This window comes from Myotis yumanensis, unplaced genomic scaffold, assembly GCF_028538775.1.
Source record: "Myotis yumanensis isolate MYYU_CA2020_CCGP unplaced genomic scaffold, mMyoYum1.0.hap1 SCAF_15, whole genome shotgun sequence".
Lineage (NCBI taxonomy): Eukaryota > Metazoa > Chordata > Mammalia > Chiroptera > Vespertilionidae > Myotis > Myotis yumanensis.
In genome coordinates, this window is record NW_027223766.1 from 15,014,825 (window position 1) to 15,035,331 (window position 20,507).

Here is a 20,507-nt window from a genome sequence, read left to right on the forward strand (position 1 = left end):
GGAGACCGGCACTTGCTCCGAGGTCCGCGCGCCGCGGAGCGCTGGCCATGAGGTCCCTGTGGCTGGCGCTGTGCGCGCTGGCGCGGCTGTGGCCCGAGGTCCTGGCCGGCTGCGCCGAGGCGGGGCGCTGCTGCCCTGGCCGGGACCCCGCCTGCTTCACCCGCGGCTGGAGGCTCGACCGGGTCTACGGGACTTGCTTCTGCGACCAAGCCTGCCGCCTCACCGGGGACTGCTGCTTCGACTACGACAGGGCGTGCCCAGGTGGGTGGCGGGGCCGCGGTGGGGCGCCGGCCACTCGCCCGCAGCCCAGGGGCACGGGGTCCCCTAGCAAGGACCGCAGCCCCCAGCCCCTTCCATCCAGGCGGGTCCACCCCTCTCTCCCGGCCAGCCCAGGCCCTCTCCGTCCACGTGCGCCCAGCTCCTTCCATCCAAGGGTGCCCCAGGCCGTTCCATCCCGCTCCACCAGCTCCACCCTGGAGCCCTCTACCCGGCCCCTGCATCCGAGTACACCCAGCTCCATCCGTCCAGGACGCACAGCCCCTCCATCTGTGTGCACCCCGGGTCCCTCCAGCCCCGTGCATCTAGACACACCGCCCCAAAGCACCCCTCCCGCCAGGGTCTGGATGGAAGGTGCGGGCGCCCTCTGTTCTTGAAGGGGCAGGGCCGCCTCCCGCCTGGAGAGATGGCACTGTCAGGTGCGGGGCGGGGGGGGGGGGGGGGGGCGCTCCTGGGCCCGGGTTCCTCCGCTTCCACCCTGAGAACCCTCCCGGACCTGAGAGGTGGGCGAGGGGGGCGAGGGAAGGAATGCGCAATGATCCCACTCTGGGCCAAGGGCTTGCCCTGGGAACGAGTTCTTGGAGGAACACAGCTGTGCACTCGGCGTCGCCTCCGGGCCTCTCCACCCGCAGGGCCCCTCGGCTCCCTGAGCGCCGTGCCATCTAGGTAGTCGATCAAGATTTCTCTCTCGGGTTCCCGTTGGTTTCCGTCTTGCTGGTTTCCCTTCAGGGTCAGGCTTTTTCACCCTTACATTCCCCGCAGCAGCACAGCCCGGGGTGGGCTCAGTCCCCGCGGCTGTAATGCACGCAGAGGTGAAGGGAGAACAAGGTGCACCTGAGAGCGCGGCTCTGGGAGGAAGAGTAGCCCCGCTCCCGCCGATCCGATCGCATCGCCCACCAGCCGCACAGACGTTCGGGTTTGCGCCAGGGCCCCGGTGTGGTGTGGTCCTCGCACCTCCCTGGGAGAGCGGCCTGCAGGGCCGGGTCACTCCCTGGAGAGCCGGGGCTCGGGGGGGGGGGGGGGGGGGGCGCCAGGGCGCCCCGCTGCCTCCTCTCGCAGGGATGGTCCCCACGCCGCTGCGGGAAGAACACAGTTGAAAACCATTAAGAGTTTTTGACCCTGATGGGAAGCTAATGATTTACGACACTGTTGATCTTCTTTTTGATAAGCTCTTTCCCTCTCCTGCTGGGAGGCCAGGGTATTTTACTACTAATGACGGAGAAGAGTGGGCTCTTCAGGAAACGCAGTGCCTGGGCCCTGTCACAGCCCCTCCTCGCAGCCCCTCCTCCCCAAGCTGCTTCCTCGTCCTGGGTCTCCAGGAAGCCTGGCCGCTGTGCACCCCTCTCACCAAGGCTCTCCCTCAAAGGCTTTGCCTGCATTTCATTCTTGTTGTGTTGTTTTTAATCCTCACTCAGGGATATTTTTTTCTCCACTGATTTTTTAAAATATATTTTATTGATTTTTTACAGAGAGGAAGGGAGAGAGATAGAGAGTTAGAAACATCGATGAGAGAGAAACATCGATCAGCTGCCTCCTGCACATCTCCTACTGGGGATGTGCCCGCAACCCAGGTACATGCCCTTGACCGGAATCAAACCTGGGACCTTTCAGTCCACAGGCCGACGCTCTATCCACTGAGCCAAACCAGTTTCGGCTCCACTGATTTTTAGAGAGAGTGGAAGGGAGAGGGAGGGACACACAGAAACGTCGATGTGAGAGGGACACATCGATTGATTGCCTCCCGAATGCCCCCCCCCCCCCACCCCCGCAACCAGGGCCGGGAGCCTGCAACCAAGGTACATGCCCCTGACCCAAATCGAACCCGGGATCCTTTAGTCTGCAGGCCGGCGATCTCTCCACTGAGCCACACCGGCTAGGGCTTTGCCTGCATTTTGAAGGTAAATGCAGAACTCCTGTAGTTCAGATCATGTGACCCGGACTGCAGTAAGCCCAGGACACAAATATGATGAAGGCAGGGGCTCTGCCCCCTAAACATTCAGTCAAGCAGGCAAACACACAAGGAAAACACATGTGTGCAACACGCTTGGTGCCAGAATAAGGGACCTAGAGGCTAGAGAAGAAAAACTCGAAGGACCAGAGGAACTCAAGGAAGACTTCCCGGAGGAAGTGGCAGGCAAGCCGAGTCCTGGAGGGCGAATGAGAGGTTTCTACAGGGGAAAGGAATTCTGGGAGCATTCCAGCAGTTTCCTGTGGGCGTGGGCCTTTTGTGCAGGCCATGGGCAAGGCCCTGCGGCCACCCTGGCAAACAGGACAGGCCCGGTGAACAGTTAGCTGTGGAGATGGGCACAGAGAGGGATGGAGCAAGACAAGGCCAGTGTCCTGAGGAGAACTGGCTTCCTGTGAGGACTCACGCCGCTGTGAGCAGTTGCAGAATCCTCAGAGTCTTTATTTGGTCAAAAATAAATCCCTTGCATTCAGTCCAGCAAGTAAAAATGTTTTTTAAAAAGCCTATAATTTTAGAGTGGGGACTTACTGAGGCAGGAATACCAGGTGACCATACCATCTCTGGAAAGACTCAGAAAGCCATCCAGCCTAATAGGAAAAGGCTGGGGACCGAAAAGGCGCCTTGTTAGTAAAGTCTCCGCACCTGCGGTGTTTGGGGAAGAGAAGGAGAAAATAGAAACAATTGGAAGTCGGCCACTTGGCAAGACTGAGCCTGCTGACCCCTCAGAGCTGACGGGGAGAGGGCGGGCACCGCGGAGCTGACTGGGGGTCTGGAGAAGGTAGGGGGCTGCGTTCGGATTTCACAACTTCACAGCTGCGGCGCTGAGACTGCAGGGGGCTCTCGGGTCACCAAGTTCCAGGAAGGGACGGTGGAGGGAGAGCTGCACCCAGGCCGCCTGAGTTCAGGCTCCAGTGCACGGCTGTCCTTCATTCCCAGCCCAGCCCAGGCTCAGCAGGGCAGAGCCCCGGCTTCTGCACCCACATGGGAGCATTCCGCCTCTCAGTCTCTTCTTACTCGGTGCTGCGTGCAGCCGGAAGCCTCTCTGACCGATGGCGTTGCATGTGAACAGAATACGGAACTGTGTCAGAGCTCAGCTGCCTCACTTCTGCTCCTTCTGACCTTTCCATTCTGATAAACACACTGTGGCGTGTGTGTGTGTGTGTGTGTGTGTGTGTGTTGGTTTTTGTTTGTGTGGCTAAAAAATGAAATACTGGAATGTCTCTTTCTAAATAGAAAGTTATTTATTTTTACTCAGTAAAAATAAGTTATTGGACCCATAGAATTACTAAGCTGCCCCCCCCCCCAAATGTGTTCTGAAACAGTCTCAGAAATTCTCATGATGGTGATGGCAAGGGTTTTAATACCAAGGATGTCTCCCCACCCCGCCCCCCCACTCCGCACCCCCCGCCCGCCAAAGAGAAGAAATTCTCCTTTGGCCTGATCAGGGATGGGGAGAGGGGCAGGCAGAGGAGGGGACAGATCGATGCTACCTGTCTGGACAAACTCCTGGGAAGGCTTGCCTCTCAGGCTCAGAACAGCCCAGTCTCTGTTCATGGGCCGGGTTGCTAGTGCTTCCTTCTAAAACCATAGACGCAGTGGCCGCATTAGATCTTGGATGCGCCACTCAAGGAAAGAGGAATAACTAGCCCACGTGGAGGGGGACAAAAACTGAGTAGCCCACCTGGGCCAGTCTCTTCTAGATTCATCGAGAAGGCAGGAAATCAGCTGGCCAGATCTGCTGATGTCATATCTGGAGGAAGATGGGGCAACATACTTGAAAACACGGGCTCTGAAACTCACCCCAAGGAGGGGTGTCACAGTCGCGGATGGTTTGGAAAGTTGAGGCTTTACTGGAGGCAGAGTGGCCGAGGGACAGCGTGCAGCTCCCCCGCTGTTGTCTCTGCGGGGCCTGGCACCAGTGTTCAGCCTGCAGGACGTGGCTGCAGCCCTGGGTGTGCCGTCAGGGGGGTATAGTGGCCAAGGCTTACCCAGCCTGTGCTCTGTGCCAGGCCCTCTCGCGGGCATCTCGCAGCTCTAAACTGCCTTAGGTCTCACGCCCGCCGGGTTACAGGCATACTTCGGAGATATTGCGGGTCGGGCCCAGGCCACCGCAATAAAGCGAGTCTGATCTTTTTGCTGGTGGATGGTCTTGCCTTCAATTAAAAAAGCAAAGCCGACGGCTGTGAAGCCCAATCAAGTGAAATGCAATACAACAAGGTCTGCCTGTATTCCTCAGGTTGGTCTCTTTTACGGACAAGGTATTCAGGGAACCAGGAGGTCAGAGGTTAGGCAATCTGTCCAAAATCACACCGCTAGTAAGTCAAGGGGATCGAACCCAGGGACTCCGGATCCAGAGCCCGCACGTTTAAGCATTGTGTGTCGGTGCCTCTGAGAAAGGAGGCTTTACTAGAAGCTGGGTGCTTGCAGGGGAGGTCCTACTGGTCCTGGTGGAGGAGCGAGCCTTCTCTCTCCGTCGACATGGGTTCCTCCAGGGCACAAAGCGTGTCCTGCTCCTCTTGCAGTTCCCTGATGGCTATCGCGGGGCTTTGATAACATTTGTCAAAACATGTGAGCCACCATTCCACGTGTTTTGACGTCATCTGTGGCTTCCAGGCACTGCGGGTGGGGTGTATCCACATGCCCTTTTAAAAACAACATTTTTCTTCCTTGACTACAAAATATATGTTGCACAAAATTTGGAAAATATAGAAACGCGCCGAATAAGAAAACAGCTCACCCGGAAACAGCATCATTGTCTTTTTAATTTGCATCCCCTTTTTTTCTGGGTTTACATGGTGCCTAAAATCCCATCTCCCTAATGAGGCAGCCCATTTCATTGTCTTGCTAGCATTTCAGCTCTTATCCAGTCGATGTGTCGAAAGGAAAAACCCCAACCCTACAGGGGCCGGGTGACGTGGTTTCTGCAGGAGGAAAGCGACACTGATCATTGTACTGGAGCCTTTTCGAGGGGCACATATTCAGTTGGACATTGTGGTCTCATTTGACCGTCAGAGCAGTTCTGATGTGGTTCCACAGAAAAGGACATACACATGGGGATGGAGACAGATAAAGGCAGATCACAACCGTTTAAAGTTGCGTCACCCTGGGGGGCGGGCGTGTGTGTGACAAGGAGCTCTCATTTTCTTCCCCAGAAGGTCAGCCAGCAAAAGCCACGCTGTGGGCACAGTGTACAAAGAACGCTTCCTTAGGAATGAGTAGGACCGCCTGCACTTAACAATGTGAGGGAGAAGGCACTTGATCCTGGGTGGCCTTCAGCTTCGAGGTTGGCGGAGAGCCAGGCAGGCAGGGCCAGATGACAGGGGGGAATGTCTGAGTGCCGGTGATCGACCACGGAGACACAGCGACGTGGGATTACAAGCAAGGCCTTCCATTAGAACAATCTAAATGCAAACTGTATTTATGATGTGAAGGCTGCTGGCTGCCCGCTCAGGTGGTTGTTGTGTGTGTGTGTGTGTTGGGGGGAGGGTGTGCATGTGTATTTGGCATCATCAAGAAAAGCATTAGAGCCAGGCTGGTGTGGCTCAGTGGTTGAGCGCAGACCTATGAATCAGGAGGTCACGGTTCAATTCCCGGTCAGGGCGCATGCCAAGTTTGCAGGCTTGATCCCCAGTGGGGCGTGTAGGAGGCAGCTGATCAATGATTCTCTCTCATTGATGTTTCTATCTCTCCCTTCTTTTCCCTTCCTCTCTGAAATCAATTTAAAAAAGAAAAAAGAAAGAAAGGCACCAGAGAAAAAGATTTGTTAAGTTACCCTTTGGGATCTAAAGACTGAGAATAGTGTGTCTAGTTCTGGCTGCCACAACTCTCTGAGGCTGTGGTGGGCCAGGCGAAGGTCCGTGGTCATTTTGAGGGCGGGAGTGTCTGTAACAGTTGGGTCCGAAAGCTGGAGTCATCAACCTGAAGGTCGTGCGAGAGGGCAGGGGCCTGCTGAACAGGAAGTCCATGAGGGCACAGAGGAGGTAGCATATTTTTCTGCACCATATTCTGAAATTCTTGAGTGAGGGAAGTTTGGCTCAGATAAAAGGAAAAACCACTTCACACCACAGATAGTAAAATTAAAGAAGCTTGTTACATTCAAGAGGTGGTGCTGGCAGGAGAGAGAAATGGATGAAGATGGATGAAAAGAATGTGTGGCTGCCAGGACAAGCCGGGACCTCCCTAACCTGAAGGCACAGAAAGCACTGCTCCTTCCAGGGACACCCCCACCCCTACCCCCACCCCCCCACCCCCGGCCACCGCTGCCAGGAGAGCGCACACAGCTCTGGGCCAGGTTCAGAAGCCCGTGTTTGGGGCTCTGGAAGTTTCTCCTGTCCTTCCCACTCTGGGTCTCTGTCAGCGCTTTGGCTTCTAACTAATGATAAGAGCAGAGCAGAGTCTGTTTCAGGGGAGAGTGTTACTTAGGAAGGAGGAGGGACTTGCACAGTGAGTGCCATGTCCCCTCCCTCCCTCCCTCCTTTCCTTCCTTCCTTCCTTCCTTCCTTCCTTCCTTCCTTCCTTCCTTCCTTCTTTCCTTCCTCCTCCCTCCTTCCTTCCTCCTCCTTCTTTCTTCCTTCCTTCCTCCGCTCCCTCCATCCCTTCCTTCCTTTCTTCCTCCCTTCCTCCCCTCCCTCCCTCCCTTCCTCTCCTTCCTTCCTTCCTTCTTTCCTTCCTTCCTTCCTTCTTCCCTCCCTCCCTCCCTCCTTCCCTCCCTCCCTCCCTCCCTCTCTCCCTCCCTCCCTGCCTCCCTCCCTCAGCAAATAATTTTTGAGTACTTACCAAGTGCCAAGCACTAGGCATGAAGTGAAAAACTCAACAACAGTAAACAAGCGTAGCATATAAATATGTAATTATGAATCCTGTAGATGCTGGAAAGCAAAGAACGCAGAGCTCTGAGAGGAAATGATTGTGAGGGGTGTGTGTAGGGGGCTGGGAAGGACTTAGCTGAGCTGGCCCGAGAAGGACTCCCTGAAGAAGAAATAATTCATCTGGGGCCTAAAGGATGAGCCGAACCCAGCCGTGCCCAGTGTGGGAGGAACATTCCTGGCAGAGTGAAGGCTCCAGCGTGTGAAAGAGTTTGGTGTCTTCCAGGGGTCAGGAGGCTGGCGTGGCTGGAGCTTGGCACAGAGGCAGTGGGGGGTGGGCTGGGGGGTCCAGGTGGGAGTGGAGGGGCAGGCACAGGCCGGTCACAAACCGCAAGGAGTTTGAATTTCATTTCAATTCAGTGGCAAACCACTGAGGAAGTTTACAAAGCCATCTGTTCGTTCGTTCGTTCGTTCATTCATTCATTCATTCATTCATTCATTCATGGAAGATGAGTGACACATCTTTAAGGTCCCTGGACGTGGCCATGCTGGATACCCTGTTAGGACATGTGAAACGTGCCCTCCTCTTGTGCACAGATGCGTCTCTGAAATGCGTAACGTTTCCGTCCTGGGCCTTTATTTCTCCCTGTGGCCGTCCTGGGCCTTTCTCCCTGTGGCCGCGGCAGGGACGTCTGACCACCAGAAAGCTTTGGAGGAGGGGGACTGGCTGGTGCCCAGGAAGGGCCGGTTCCTCCTCACACTCTGGGTCTTTCCATTGTCTCACTCCCAGCGACTGTGATTTGCTGTGTGTCCATGTGAATCAGATACGCTGAGAGGGAGGGGGACAGTTCAGAAGGAAATGGTGTCACGAAGCCTGATATATGGCTCGTGGTACTAAATCTCAGACGTTTCCGCACTTCCCCTGACCTCCCTGACCAGAGATCGCTCGTGATCTCGGATGCCTTCCAGTCCAAATCATCAAAAGTTCACAAGTTAACCAGGAATAGGTTTGTGTGTGAAGAACAGGAATGAATACCTCAGATGACTCTTCCAGCTCAAAATGCTCTGTGGAGCAGCCTCTGTGAACGCGGTAGTTCTGGGGAGACTTGTTTCCTTTAGTCTTACCACCCCGCCACCGAGACGGTGTTCTGGGCCCCAGAGTTCGGATTCTCTTTATCGGAAAAACAGCCCATCGCATCTTGCCAAGGACTGATTCAGTCATTTTGTGCTTTGAGGATTTTCACTGTGGGTCAAACTGAATAAAATAATAGACACTGGGCATGAGACACAAATGCTGAAGAAACACTGGGAGACTAATTTCAGCCATAGAACTCTCCCCAGTGCCATCTTCTACCACATGGATGGCGTGCGTGTTACCCAAGGCCATATTACTTCTGTCATGTCCAAGTGTTCATATTTGAAACAAGTGGAATATATATATATATATAAAATATATTTTCAGAGTAGAAGGGAGAGGGAGAGAGAGATAGACACATCAGTGATGAGAATCATTGATTGGCTGCCTCCTGCATACCCTCTACTGTGGATGGAGCCCGCAACCCTGGCATGTGCCCTTGACAGGAATCACAAGTATATTTTTTCAAAAGTGTAATAGTAACTGTTGTTCAAGTCTAAACATGAGGGCAGGATTAGCTAGACTCAGAGATGAAGAGATTTGTTTGGGTGGCAAGAGATTTATTAAAAAATGAAGGACAGAAGAAGCCCTTTCCGCACAGCTCCTAGCTCGGCTGTCTCTTTAAATACCTTGTGGTTTTTTGGGGCCATTTTCATCCCGAGATCCTGAAGATAAAAAGGGAGGGGACAGGAGCAGGAAGCGACCTTTGCTGTGTGTGGCGGGTATTGGGAACGAGTTCTGACGTGGCTCGTTCTTGCTTCTTTAGGTGGTTGGCCTGTGAGTCATGTGATAGCTATGAGTTTTTAGATGATTCATAAAAAGATTTTAAACCAGTTTGGAATTTTTGAGTCACTACCAGGTGTTTATGTTGGGTGGGACCCTTTTCGAGTCAGGGGTAGCTATGTGCTTGCGGCCAAAGGACATGTCTTCCCAGAGCCTGAAGCTCCAGTGTGCAAGTTGGGTTTTCAAGTACAAGCTGGCGGAAGTCCAAGCCAGGTTTCGGAGAAGCGAGGGTTTTTTCTTGGTGAGGTCTCTGCAGACTCGCGAGTATGAGAGTGAGGGGGAGAGAGAGCCATGTTTTGTGGGAGAGAAAGAGTGTTGGCACCTGGTGCCAGAGGTACATGGATCTCCTAGCTCAGTGGTTCTCAACTTTGGCTGCACATCAGAATCACCTGGGAATCTTTTTAAAATCCTGATTTCTGGGCCTCATCCTCTGGAAAGTCTGTTTCTTTGTTACTAATGTTGTGGCCTCACCCCATAACAAAGAAACAGAATTTCCGGAGGATGAGGCCCAGAAATCAGGATTTTAAAAAGATTCCCAGGTGATTCTAATGTGCAGCCAAGGTTGAGAACCACTGTCCTAGCTTCTTGTTCTTGTCTTATATCTGATTTCAAGTCCTGAAATAATTCATTTCTAAACCTCATTACAGTCCTTTTATTGACTCACCAGTGACCCCGTGCACGAAATTTGTGCACATTAAAAGGATATTAATTAGAGGAAATATTTTAATATTGCTATTTGCCCTTTCTCTATAATGGAAATGTCAGAGATGAAAGAAAATTAGTAAAATGTATATGAAAATCTTTCTCCTGTCAGAATCTGGGGCATGCCATGGGAACCAGAGTCAAGTCCCTGCCCACCCACGTGCACCTCGAAATCACGAGAGACTCAGACCTAGCCGGCTCCACCCCCACTGGGCTAGATCCAGACCCTGCTGGCTCCAACCCCATCAAGCCCCAACCAGGCGGGGGGGTGCACCTTGAGGTCCCCCATCAAGCCCCATGGGCAGAGGGTGCAACCTAAGGTCCCCAGTCAAGCCCTGCATGGCGGGGGGCGCAGTCTTAGGTCCTCTGGCCCAGCGCCGGGGCAGGGGTGTGTGCCCTGAGGTCCCCCGTCAAGCCCTGCCAGGTGGAGGGGCGTGGCATGAGGTCCCCCAGCCTGGTGCCAGGGTTTGGGGCGTGGCTGTCAAGCCCCACCAGGCAGGGGGTGGGGGGGTTGTGCGTAGCCTCAGGTCCCTGCTGATTGCTTGTTAAGGCTCATTACGGGTGCTCAGCCTCCGACGTGGGTGCAACCATCTTGTGTTATGGAATCCCTCCTGCGCTGTGGGCACAGCCATCTTGACCGTTACAGCATGACGGTCAATTTGCATATTCCATCTTTATTAGATAGAAGAGTAGGACTCTCAGTGGGAAAGCTAACTGTGCAACCACCTGGATTTCACAGTCATGGGCAGGAATTAACGCTCCAGCCAGATTCTGGCCCTGACTCTGCCCCTTCCTGGTGACCACGATGCTTTGACCTCTGCGGGCCCTGGTGGCTCATCTCTAAGCTGGACGCCTCTCATGGTTCATGAGTCCATGAACCTCGGAGGGTGAGGATGAGCAGCCTAAAGTGAGGGGTCCCCTGGTGTGGCCCTAAGCCTGTGTCTTCGGCAGACACATCGGCTGAAATTCCCTGGGCAGGTGATGTAACACTTCTTGTTTATACTTTTGTTTTTCCCTTTACGATTACTGTAATGCATATGTGTTACTGTTACAATAAAAAAGTACTGGCCAGGGGAGGAAACAGTTAAAATCAAGACTAAAGTTAAAACCCAAGCAAAGATCTGATCTAAGCACGGGGAGTATGAGGAAGTAGGCCTCCTCTCTTTACCCAGGTGTGTCCCTGGCTCCGACCCACCTTCCAGACCGAACCTGCGCCTGCCTCTGGGAGGCCACCCACCGGCTATCAGTTAACCATCAGGGCAGGGGGTCAAGGTCAACGGGGCTCAGCTGAGAGGGCGCCTCCCGATGCTGGCTCAGCCAGCGCGCATTCCCGTGGGGGGACGCCTCTCGGAGCTGGGTGGGAGCAGCTGGGCGGGCTGGGCTCCCCGGTGACCGTGCCCCCCCGATGTTTTACAGCTCGCCCGTGCATCGTGGGGGAGTGGAGCCCCTGGAGCGGCTGCTCGGACCAGTGCAGGCCGGCGGCCCGCGTGCGGCGGCGCCTGGTGCAGCAGGAAGCCCTGAACGGCGGCGCGCCCTGCCCGGCCCTGGAGGAGCGAGCCGGCTGCCTGGAGTACTCGACGCGGCGGGGCCAGGACTGCGGCCGCGCCTTCGGTAACGTCCTGCGTGGTTTCCATCGCTGGGGCCCCTGTGGGGCCAGGCGCGGGCAGGGAAAGTTCCAGCGCCGCAGCGAGTGGGCCGGGCGGGGCCGGTCTGCAGGGAGCAGATATGAGGAAGTTCAGGAAATGCTGGGTGGAGTTACCGGTCAGCTGCGTCCATGGCCGCAGCCCCCAGCCCTGCTGTTTCCTCGTGTGTGTGTGTAACCCAGCCGTGGCCCCTTCTCCTGGTGCTGGGACTCAGTGGTTGTTAGCAAACTCAGCCAAGCGGTGGCGATATTTCACGCAGGGGAGTGGGTGTCCCCTAGGGATACTAGTACAGTGGGGCCTTGACTTACGAATGTCCCGTCTAACGAGTTTTTTGAGATACCAGCTGTCTCTCGGCCGATTTTTTGCATTGAGTTGATAGAGTAATTTGAGTTAACGAGCTCCTTAACGAGCTCGGTCTCGGAACGAATTAAACTCGTAAGTCAAGGCCCCACTGTAAGTCTGTTGCACCTTTCACTGTCATTCCTGTTAGTCACCAGCACGCACATGCACGTGAAAATAGTAGAAACCTGAGACACTGCTAAACGATGATAGAGTTATTCTCTTGGAAACACCTGCCCCAACTAGATTGGGGCTGATGGGATCAGATTTGTGCTTTGAAAAGATCATTGTGGTTGTGGAGGGGCCAGGAGCCGGCCCCTTGGGGAGTCAGAGCCACATGAAGCTCTCCAAGAAACAGGCAGAGGCCGGTGCCCATGTTTGGATCTGGATGGGACCCGCCAGAGCAAAGCACCGACTCTCAGGGGAGCGGAGAGCGTGTTTTTCATAGGAACTTGGAAAATTTTAGGTCGGCGTCCTGCTCGTTAAGCCATTGTGTTCCTCTTTCCACTCCGCACACGGACATTCCCCGAGAGTCTGCGGATGCGGGCCCTGGCGGTGCCAGGGTTACAGTGGTGAGAAATGGTGACCAGGAGCCCACGGTCGTGTAGATGCATCACTGCCCACTGGGAGGCGGAGGTGAGCACCGGCTCATCCTGGGAAATTGATCTCGGAAAATCACAGCTGTAGTTTGGTCCAGCTGGTAGGGATCGGGTGCGTGAGAGACGTGGGCTACAGAGCGTGTGTTAAGCTGATTTCCCCTGGTCTTGGGGGTTAGGGGAGCCATGGAGGTGGGAAGGGAGGGGCGTCCCTGAGGATTGGGGGTGAGGCTGGGAGGCCAGAGTGGGGAACCAGAGAGCCAGGTAGAAGGGCTTGGAGAGGTCGGCCCCATCTCCGGGAAAATGTGACCACGAGAGGCAGGGACACACAAGCTGGGCGGGCGGTCCTGGGCAGGGCTGCCAGACAGGGACGTATGCCCAGAGGCTGTGGTGGGGCCACCATCCTTAAGGAAAGGGGAGGGATCTGCCAGGGCCTGTGTCTAGTGATGTCAGCAGAGCAGCACGGCCAGAGTCTCGGGGCCACAGAGCAGCCAAGGGCCAGGGCCAGGACAGCTTGGGTCTTATAACCACAGGCGTTAGCTTCTCACCCGCCTGCGGATGCTGGGTGTGGTTTCACAGGGTCTGCAAACCAGGCTGGGCCTAAGTGGCGAAAAATCTGCTTGTTTGGCTATTTTTAAAACAATTGGATGCATAAAATTTTGAGTTTGGTGCCAGTCGGCTTTGGAGCTATCAGGTTTCAGCCTGCATGGGGGAGTGAACGCCTAGGGCTCATTTATGTCACACAGGGAAGTACAAGAGGCCCCTTTGTAGAAGCCAAAGGAAGGCCTGGGTGTGGGGGACAGAGCAGGATCCCCCTTCCCCCCCAATGCAGGGCCTTGGAGCGCCCTGGTTAGGGTTCTGGTCTTTATCATAAAAGCATTGGGAAACCACTAGGGTGTTTTCTCCAGGGGCCGGTGTGAGCAGGTCTTGATTTGTAAAGATCGCCCTGGTCGTGGTGAAGAGAAGGGCTGGGAGGGGGGGTGGCGGGGGGCGGGGCGAGGGGTGCCTGCCATGGCACATGGTCCTCTTAGGCTCACAGGGAAAGCATTTCGTGCTCGCAGAAACCAAATAGGACTGAGCCACATCCCGTCCATCACTCTGCGGAAAAGGCTGAGGAGGAAGCTGTTCTCGGGCGTGAGCGGCTTAAAAACCTGTCAGGAAAAGCCGCCGCTCCATTCCTTTACCTCCTGTAGAATGAAAGTGCACTTAGCACAATAGAGAGGTTCTCTGGTAGAGAAAATGGTCTGATTTACCCCACATTGTGAATGTTGAATGTCTCCAACGTTCACTTTCCTATTGGGATGTCTTGGAATTGACGATCCTGCCACAAGCTGGTCAGGGAGGACAGGACACCTCCAACATTCCAGTCTGGTGGTTCCTAAGGTGTGGTCCTGGACCTCGGCCCCACCCGGGAAGCTGTTGGAAATGCAGGTTCCTCAGCCCCACCCAGACCCACAATCACTGGGGCTGGGCCCAGCCCTGCGTTGTCATGAGGCCTCCAAGTTCAAGGACCACAGATAGCTCTGGCCCAAGCATGGGTCCACGGTTCCCCCAGGCCTCTGCCTCGAAGCTGGATGGGTAGCTGAAGGGGCTGTGTCAGGGAAATGTGGGGTAAACCGGACCATTTTCTCTACCAGAGAACCTCTCTTTATTATGCTAAACGCATTTTCATCCCACAAGAGGGAGGTGATAAGGGATTTCCCCCACTTTACTTGACTAAATGACCCCTTTTCCCAAGGGGCATCTCACTAAGTCACTAGTGTTCTGGGGAAATCGCGTTGGAAAATGATGGACTGTCGGGGAACACAATAGGGAAATGAGATGATGATGTGAAAATCCAAGGGGGTGGGGTCTTCAACCTCCTCACCCCCAGGCCCAGTTTCACCCCAGCTCCTGTGCCTTCATTTATGTTTTACTAAGACTCCCTGAGTGCTGTGCTGGGTGTGGAGGTGCCAACTGAGTGACAACTACATCACAGGCAGTTAGAGCTCGGGGTGGTGAGTGGCATGACCAATGGACGTGCAGGTTGGTGAGGGAGCGCTCACCTCTCCCTGCAGCTCAGCTCTGCTGCGTGGTCACCTGGGTGGGTGTCCTTCCCCTCCCTCCCAGACCTCAGGTTCGCAGGGCAGGAGCCCTTGTCACATGGCACACTGACCCCTCCCATTTGCGTGGCAGAGTGTTTGTAGCCAGTATTGATTCAGTCTCCAAAGCGATCCTGTAAGAGAGGGAGCGTGCTTTCTACCTCAGCTGAACCGAATTACCACTAAGGCAGTGGCTCGCAGTAAAGCACCTTTACCTCTGCAGTGCGGAAATGATCCAACCAGGCTCGCTGGGCTAGACCCGGGCTCAACCCGAGCCAGTCAGGAGCTGTGCTGCTTTCTGTGGGGGGTGGGGAGGAGGGTCGTTTCCTGGTGGAAAGGGGTCCCTGCCATTAGGGGCAGAAGGCTCAGTGGGACTGTGACCTGCAGTTAGGTGGAAAGCACAACTTGTAAGCGATGAACTTAGATACTTAACTGAGGGGGATCTGCAAGCAGAACGGAGAAGGTGGGGTCGGGTTCTTCTTAGAGAGAGAGAGAGAGAGAGAGAGAGAGAGAGAGAACGAACTATTCACCCCACCGGGAGCAGGATGTGGTGAACTGGGGACTTCTCAGCCTCTCTGAATGGAAGGCACTCAGAGGAGACGTGTGGTTGGCTCACCTTGGTCAGTGCTGCAGGAAGTTAGAGATGAAAGCACCACCCACTTGGTGACTCCAGCAGCAGAAAGGCATCCTCTTTGGTTACTGAAGTCAGAAGCCAGATGGGGCCTCACTGGGCTACACAGGTGTGCCTTTCCCATCGTCCACGTCCCTTTCCCCACCGCCCTGCTTCTGTCTCCACAGCAACAGCTCGCCTCTACCCCTCTCCTCTAGTGTGGCATCTGCCTAAGACTCCCCTCTCTTTCTTCCACTTTTAAGCACCCCTGTGATTACACTGGCCCAGCTCCCTGGACAATTCAGGAGAATCTCCCTATTTTAGGATCGACAGACCAGCACCTTAACTCCTCATTGCCCTGGAACCTGACGTATGCACGGTGCTGGGGGTCAGGGCGGGGACATCCTTGGGGAGGCCACTGTCCTGCCTGTCATTGTCCTTGGTTTGCACAGGACATGGGAGCTCAGAGAGGTGACAGCATCAGCGAAGGGCCACAGAATTCAAACCTGGGTCTCGTGGCTCTAAATCCCGTGCTCCCCCAGCCCCCACACTTGGTGTTGTTTTGCTGTTAACCGTTATCGTTAGAGTTAAAATTGCAGCTACAGATTCTGGTTAACGCTAAGTAGAAATATAAAGGCCCCGTGAGGCCAGTGACTACAACGCAATCGCCGACATGATCTTAGGATCAAGTAGCTACTGCATTTTTCCTGTTTCATTCAATGCATATTTTGACTCTGTTTATCATAAAAACAAACCCAAAAGCCACACGATCGTATCCATTGCACACACGGACAGTTCCGTATGTGTGTTCTCCTGCAGGGAGGTGAATGTGCATGTGAAACTGTGCTTCCAGGCCAGTGCTGCTGGCCAAATTTCCTTTTTATTCTGTTTTTACCAGGGGTTCCGAGCCTGCTGCCGTGACACCCCACTGTGTCCGAGGTCTTTATGAAATTCTCAGAGCAAATTTACTTTCGTGTTCAAAGGGAGCATGTGTGGGGCCACGCTATTAGGAGTGGAAGTTGTTGTAAAAGCCAACAATGGTAGGCTGGTGGGATGCCAGGAAAGTTGGCCAGAGCCTGGTCACCAAGAATCTATGATGTTCGAATGCTGTTGCCAGGAGGCCAGAGCAGGAGGAACTGGCGTTGATTCTTTGTTCTGAGCACCCAGTGACGGACTTCCACACATAAGGAGAAGTGGGACTGGAGGCAAAAATAATTTCTAACTTACTTACCACTCCTCAGTAATAACAATTAGATTTGCGGGGCAGATTATGGTGCTGGTTCAGAGACCTGCAGGCCACCTGGCTCCTGGTCTGCTTGCTGAGGACTCCTGGGAGGGGAGGCACCCTGTCAGTTGGGCCGAGGGGGTAGGACGCACAGGACACAGGGCCCAGCATCCGGGGTTACCGGCCACCGTTTATCATGGGTCTATCCACAGGGGCTTGGCACTGACCATGGCAGTGGGTCTTACAAAACCAGAAGCCACCTTCTGTGCTGGGGCCCTTGCTCAGTCATTTACTATTTATTTTCCCTTTAACTTCCGTGAGCCTCATCTTTTTAATTTTTTAAAATTTTTATTGATTTTTAGAGAGGAAGGGAGAGGAAAAGAGAGAAACATTTATGCCAGCTGCCTCCTGCATGCTCCCTACTGGAGATCAAGAACCCAACCTGGGCATGGGCCCTGACTGGGAATCGAACCGGCAACCTCTTGGTGGGTGCACGGGATGATGCCCAACAACTGAGCCACCCAGCCAGGGCAGCCTCAGTTCTGTGGTGAGAAAACTGCCTAGAACACCTCTTTACAAAGCCTTTGTGAAGATGGGTGACATGACACTAAATGCGAGAGCTCTTCCTAAGAAGGAGGTTAGACGTCCAAGGTGCCAGCCCATGACAGATGTTCATTGGCGCCCAATATGAGCCGCCCCAGCTCCTGGGCCACAGCCCCCACCCCTCCCCTGGCCCAAGGGTCTCAGAGCGTAAGGGCTAAAATTCTCCCCTGTCCTCTCTTAGGTCACTTCCCACACAGACAGTGATCAGGGACAGAGAGGGAGAGTGAAGCAGAATGTAAATGCTTCCTGGGAAATATGCTTTATAAGACAGTGCAACTTGTGATCTGCATTATAATAGAGACCGCGAAGATGAGTGTGGTTGGAGACAGGGCCTGGTACCGCCTGTTTAAACACAAGCCGTGAACACATTCCTTACCTTCTCTGCACCACGATCTCATCTGTGAAATGGGAACAATTAGGATCTCAGAGGGTGCGGAGAAGCAAATGAGCTAACCCAGGAAAAGTGCCTCGAGTTGTGCCCAGAAACTTAGCAGTATGTCCTTGTTAGCTTTTATTTTTATCATTGCTAAAGCTTTCCTTGGGATTTTGTATAGAAACTGGAGTCCTAGCCTTGCCCTCCACGTCCTAGCCTCACTGTTCCTGAGCTATGCATTAGTGCTTTATGCCTTTGGACTTTGTGGTAATGTACGCAGCGCAAATTAGAAGATCAAGTAGATGTTTTGAGTAAAGAAACACACCCTGAAACTGTTACAGTTTGCTCGGTAGGAAGCTACACATTCTTCACTTAGCAAATAAACACACAAATTCATCAGAACAGAAGTGAAAACAGCCTGTGGGAAAACCAAAACCCTTCAGATGTCTGTTTCTGAGAATTTGGTCTAAGACAAACAGAGAAGGATCCTGACATATGTGCATTCACTTGTTCTTTTTGTCTGTAGATTTGGAGGTTTAAAAGCTACAGTCACATTTAGAACACGTGTTGTGTTCTCTTTGGAAAAAACAATTAAGTGTTAGTGCAGCAAGGAAGCACCATGCAGCTGGGGCTCTGGGGCTTGTGCAAGACATAGAGACCTTTCTGCTGGAGAGATCAAGCACTAACCACGGAGACAGGAGTAATACCGACAGCTCTTGGGGGCAAGTGGCTGCCAGGTCTTGGCAACTCTTGTCTTTCGTTCCCTAGTAATTTAAAAGTGACTCCTCACTAAGAAAATCTAGAATAGAATAGGGCTGCCACCTTGTGGCCGTAAGGTGCCAGGTAAAGTGAACATGTAGGCTTGAAGCATCAGTTTTGCCCCTGGTACCCAATTTTGCCGTTTTGCTCATGTTGATGATGACGTTGGTACCCAGAAGCCAACATCAGCCGGTACCTACTCTTCCTGGGTTGGTCCTGTTTCTGAAATGAAAGGAAGGGCTGTTGAGCATTTCAGCTGCAAGGCTCAGTACAGCAGAAGACCCTGGGGAAGGAGGACTCCTTGGTGGCAATGTGATGACTTCATTCATTCTCTCACTGACCCCTTGCACACACTGATTGAGTGTAAGGGCCACAGTTTTCCTTGCATTGCCAGCAGAGTGGAATCAAAGGCTATCTGCAGGTGCTACCTAGAGGGGCAGGTGCTTCCCTGGGCTTAGAGATGAAATAGGAAACACACAAATAAGCTAACAGAAGGAACAGAGGTAGGAAGAATTTTTGGCTCGTTTTCTCTTCTCCCACCCAGAGCGTCAGGGTTGGGGTAGAGTGGGGGGAGTGGTGAGGGGGGAGGGGAGGGCACGGGGAGAAGGCTGCACTGGCTGGCACCTGGCAGCCACACCTGGGCTGTGCGGTTGGCAGTAAAGCTTCCTGGCTGTGGTTACCAGTTGTGGGAAGCACTCACACTTCCTTCGCTTCTTTTCCCCCTTTCTCATTCCTCTCTCTGGTCGTCCTTTTTTCCTCCTTCCTTCCATCCCTTTTCACTCCTTTGTCTTCTTCCTTCTCCTTTCCTTCCTTCTCTCCCTTCATTCACTTTATTCTTCTGATCTTTCCCATTTTATCTCTACATTTCATCTGTAAAAATACTCTCTCCCTTTATTATCTCACTTTTTCCTTGGTTAGTCCCCGCCCGCATTGTTCTTTAATTTCCTCTGGGCTGTTTCTACTGGCTCTTCCCTTTCTGTGTTATTCTGCAGACAAGCCTGCCTATCCAAGGTCTGCAGCCCCCTCCCCACTCGTGTGTCCACAAATCTGTATCGAATGGGTCTGGGGACACTGACCACAGGCCTTCAGCTTGAGAAATGAGGGCTGTGGACAGGTTTAAGGCCAAGTTTGGGAAGCGTCACCCCGAGTACTGCAGGTCTCAGGTGTTCACCGTCCTCCTGTTTTCCAGTCCCTGCCTTCATAACTACCTCTGCATTCAACAAGGAGAGAACAAGACAAGTTGCCTCCCCGCAGTGGCCTACAGACACACAGGATGCCGGGTAATTTGCTTTTCTTTCAACTTGTCTTTTCACTTGTATGGTCGTCAGCCCACCAAAGTCCACGTGGTGTGCTGGGGTTTCCGTTACCTGTTCAATGCCTTTGGTAAAAAGGACTCTACCTCGGAGTTGGGAAAGCACTTGTCCCCTTCCTGTTTTTGTTGGACTTTAAAGCTGCATCTGTCTCTGAGGTCTGACCCCCCAGAAATGCGCTATATAAAAATGGGGTGTATCACTGTCAGTCACATGAAGGCTGCTCCTCTTAGTCTCTCTGGGACCATGGACCCCAGCACCTCCTCTTTGGGGAACTTGCAAGTGGCCCAGGCCGGGAGGAACCTCCGTGCTCACTCAGAGTCCACTCTCCTGCTGTCAGAGTAGGACACCAGGTGGCTGCACGTTCAAATCCCTACTGCCGCTCACTGGTCACCCCAGCCTTTTCTTCTTGAAAGATGAAGCTGTCAATACCTACCACGTGGGGTTCGTATGAGAACTTAGTGAACATCATTGAAGAGGTGGCGGGTTGAGCTGTCTGGAGTCAATGGGAGCTGCACCATACTTTCCTCCCTCAGCACTTTAAGGTGCCAAATGAATGACACCCGCCGTTGTTAGCTATCTTAACTACACCTGCCAGGCTAGAGATCTTCTTTGAAGCAGATGCTCCAAACACTTTCCATCTAACTGATTACAGCTCATAATTCTATGGACAAAACACTAGCCACTAGCCCATTTTCACAGTTAGAACCTAAAAGGCAACATTCAGGGTTTTTACTCTGCTTTATTTCCCCAAAGAAGAAAATGGTGTTGCTTTTGAGAACAAGATTCTGAAACATTCGCCCATGTCTGGGGCCCTCATTCTAGTCATAGTGAGAGAGGTTTCCAAGCGTGGTGTCAGGTGACACTAGCCTCAGTCACAGAAAGACACGACTCGGCTTCTCATTTCCTTTTATCTGTGATGTCCAGTATAACTTGGATGTTTGACTTCAAGTCAAAACTCCGGTCATTACCCCAGACTGTGCAGGTGGGGTGTAGGGAGGGCCCTGGGGGTGTCTGAGGGACCGGCGCTCGCCTGGGCGTCAAGGACAAGCCTTCCTGGGACTCACATGTTCTTAGGCTCAAGCAAGTTCTTGTTCAATTGATAGAATTCCTTAAAATGTCAGCAAACTTATCAAGGGCGATTTTCCCACTGAAATGTGCTTTTATACACAGCTGAGTGGGCAGGCCAGACAGGATACAGGATGTCTGGATTTCTGCAGACCCATGGTGACCAGGTAATCCAGTCATGGATGAAGAGCCTAGATTTAAGGCAGCTATCACAGTCCAGCGAATGAGAACCGGCA

General features: G+C 53.4%; 1 protein-coding gene across 1 annotated transcript in view; it reads left to right on the forward strand.

Moving 5' to 3' along the window:
• SBSPON (somatomedin B and thrombospondin type 1 domain containing) overlaps nt 1-20,507 on the forward strand; it is a 27,648-nt gene continuing 7,141 nt past the window's right edge. Inside the window, exons 1-3 of the mRNA XM_070392432.1 lie at nt 1-261; nt 11,081-11,275; nt 19,083-19,173. Of these exons, the coding sequence (XP_070248533.1) occupies nt 48-261; nt 11,081-11,275; nt 19,083-19,173 (500 nt within the window). The 5' untranslated portion in view covers nt 1-47. The remainder of the gene's footprint in view (nt 262-11,080; nt 11,276-19,082; nt 19,174-20,507) is intronic.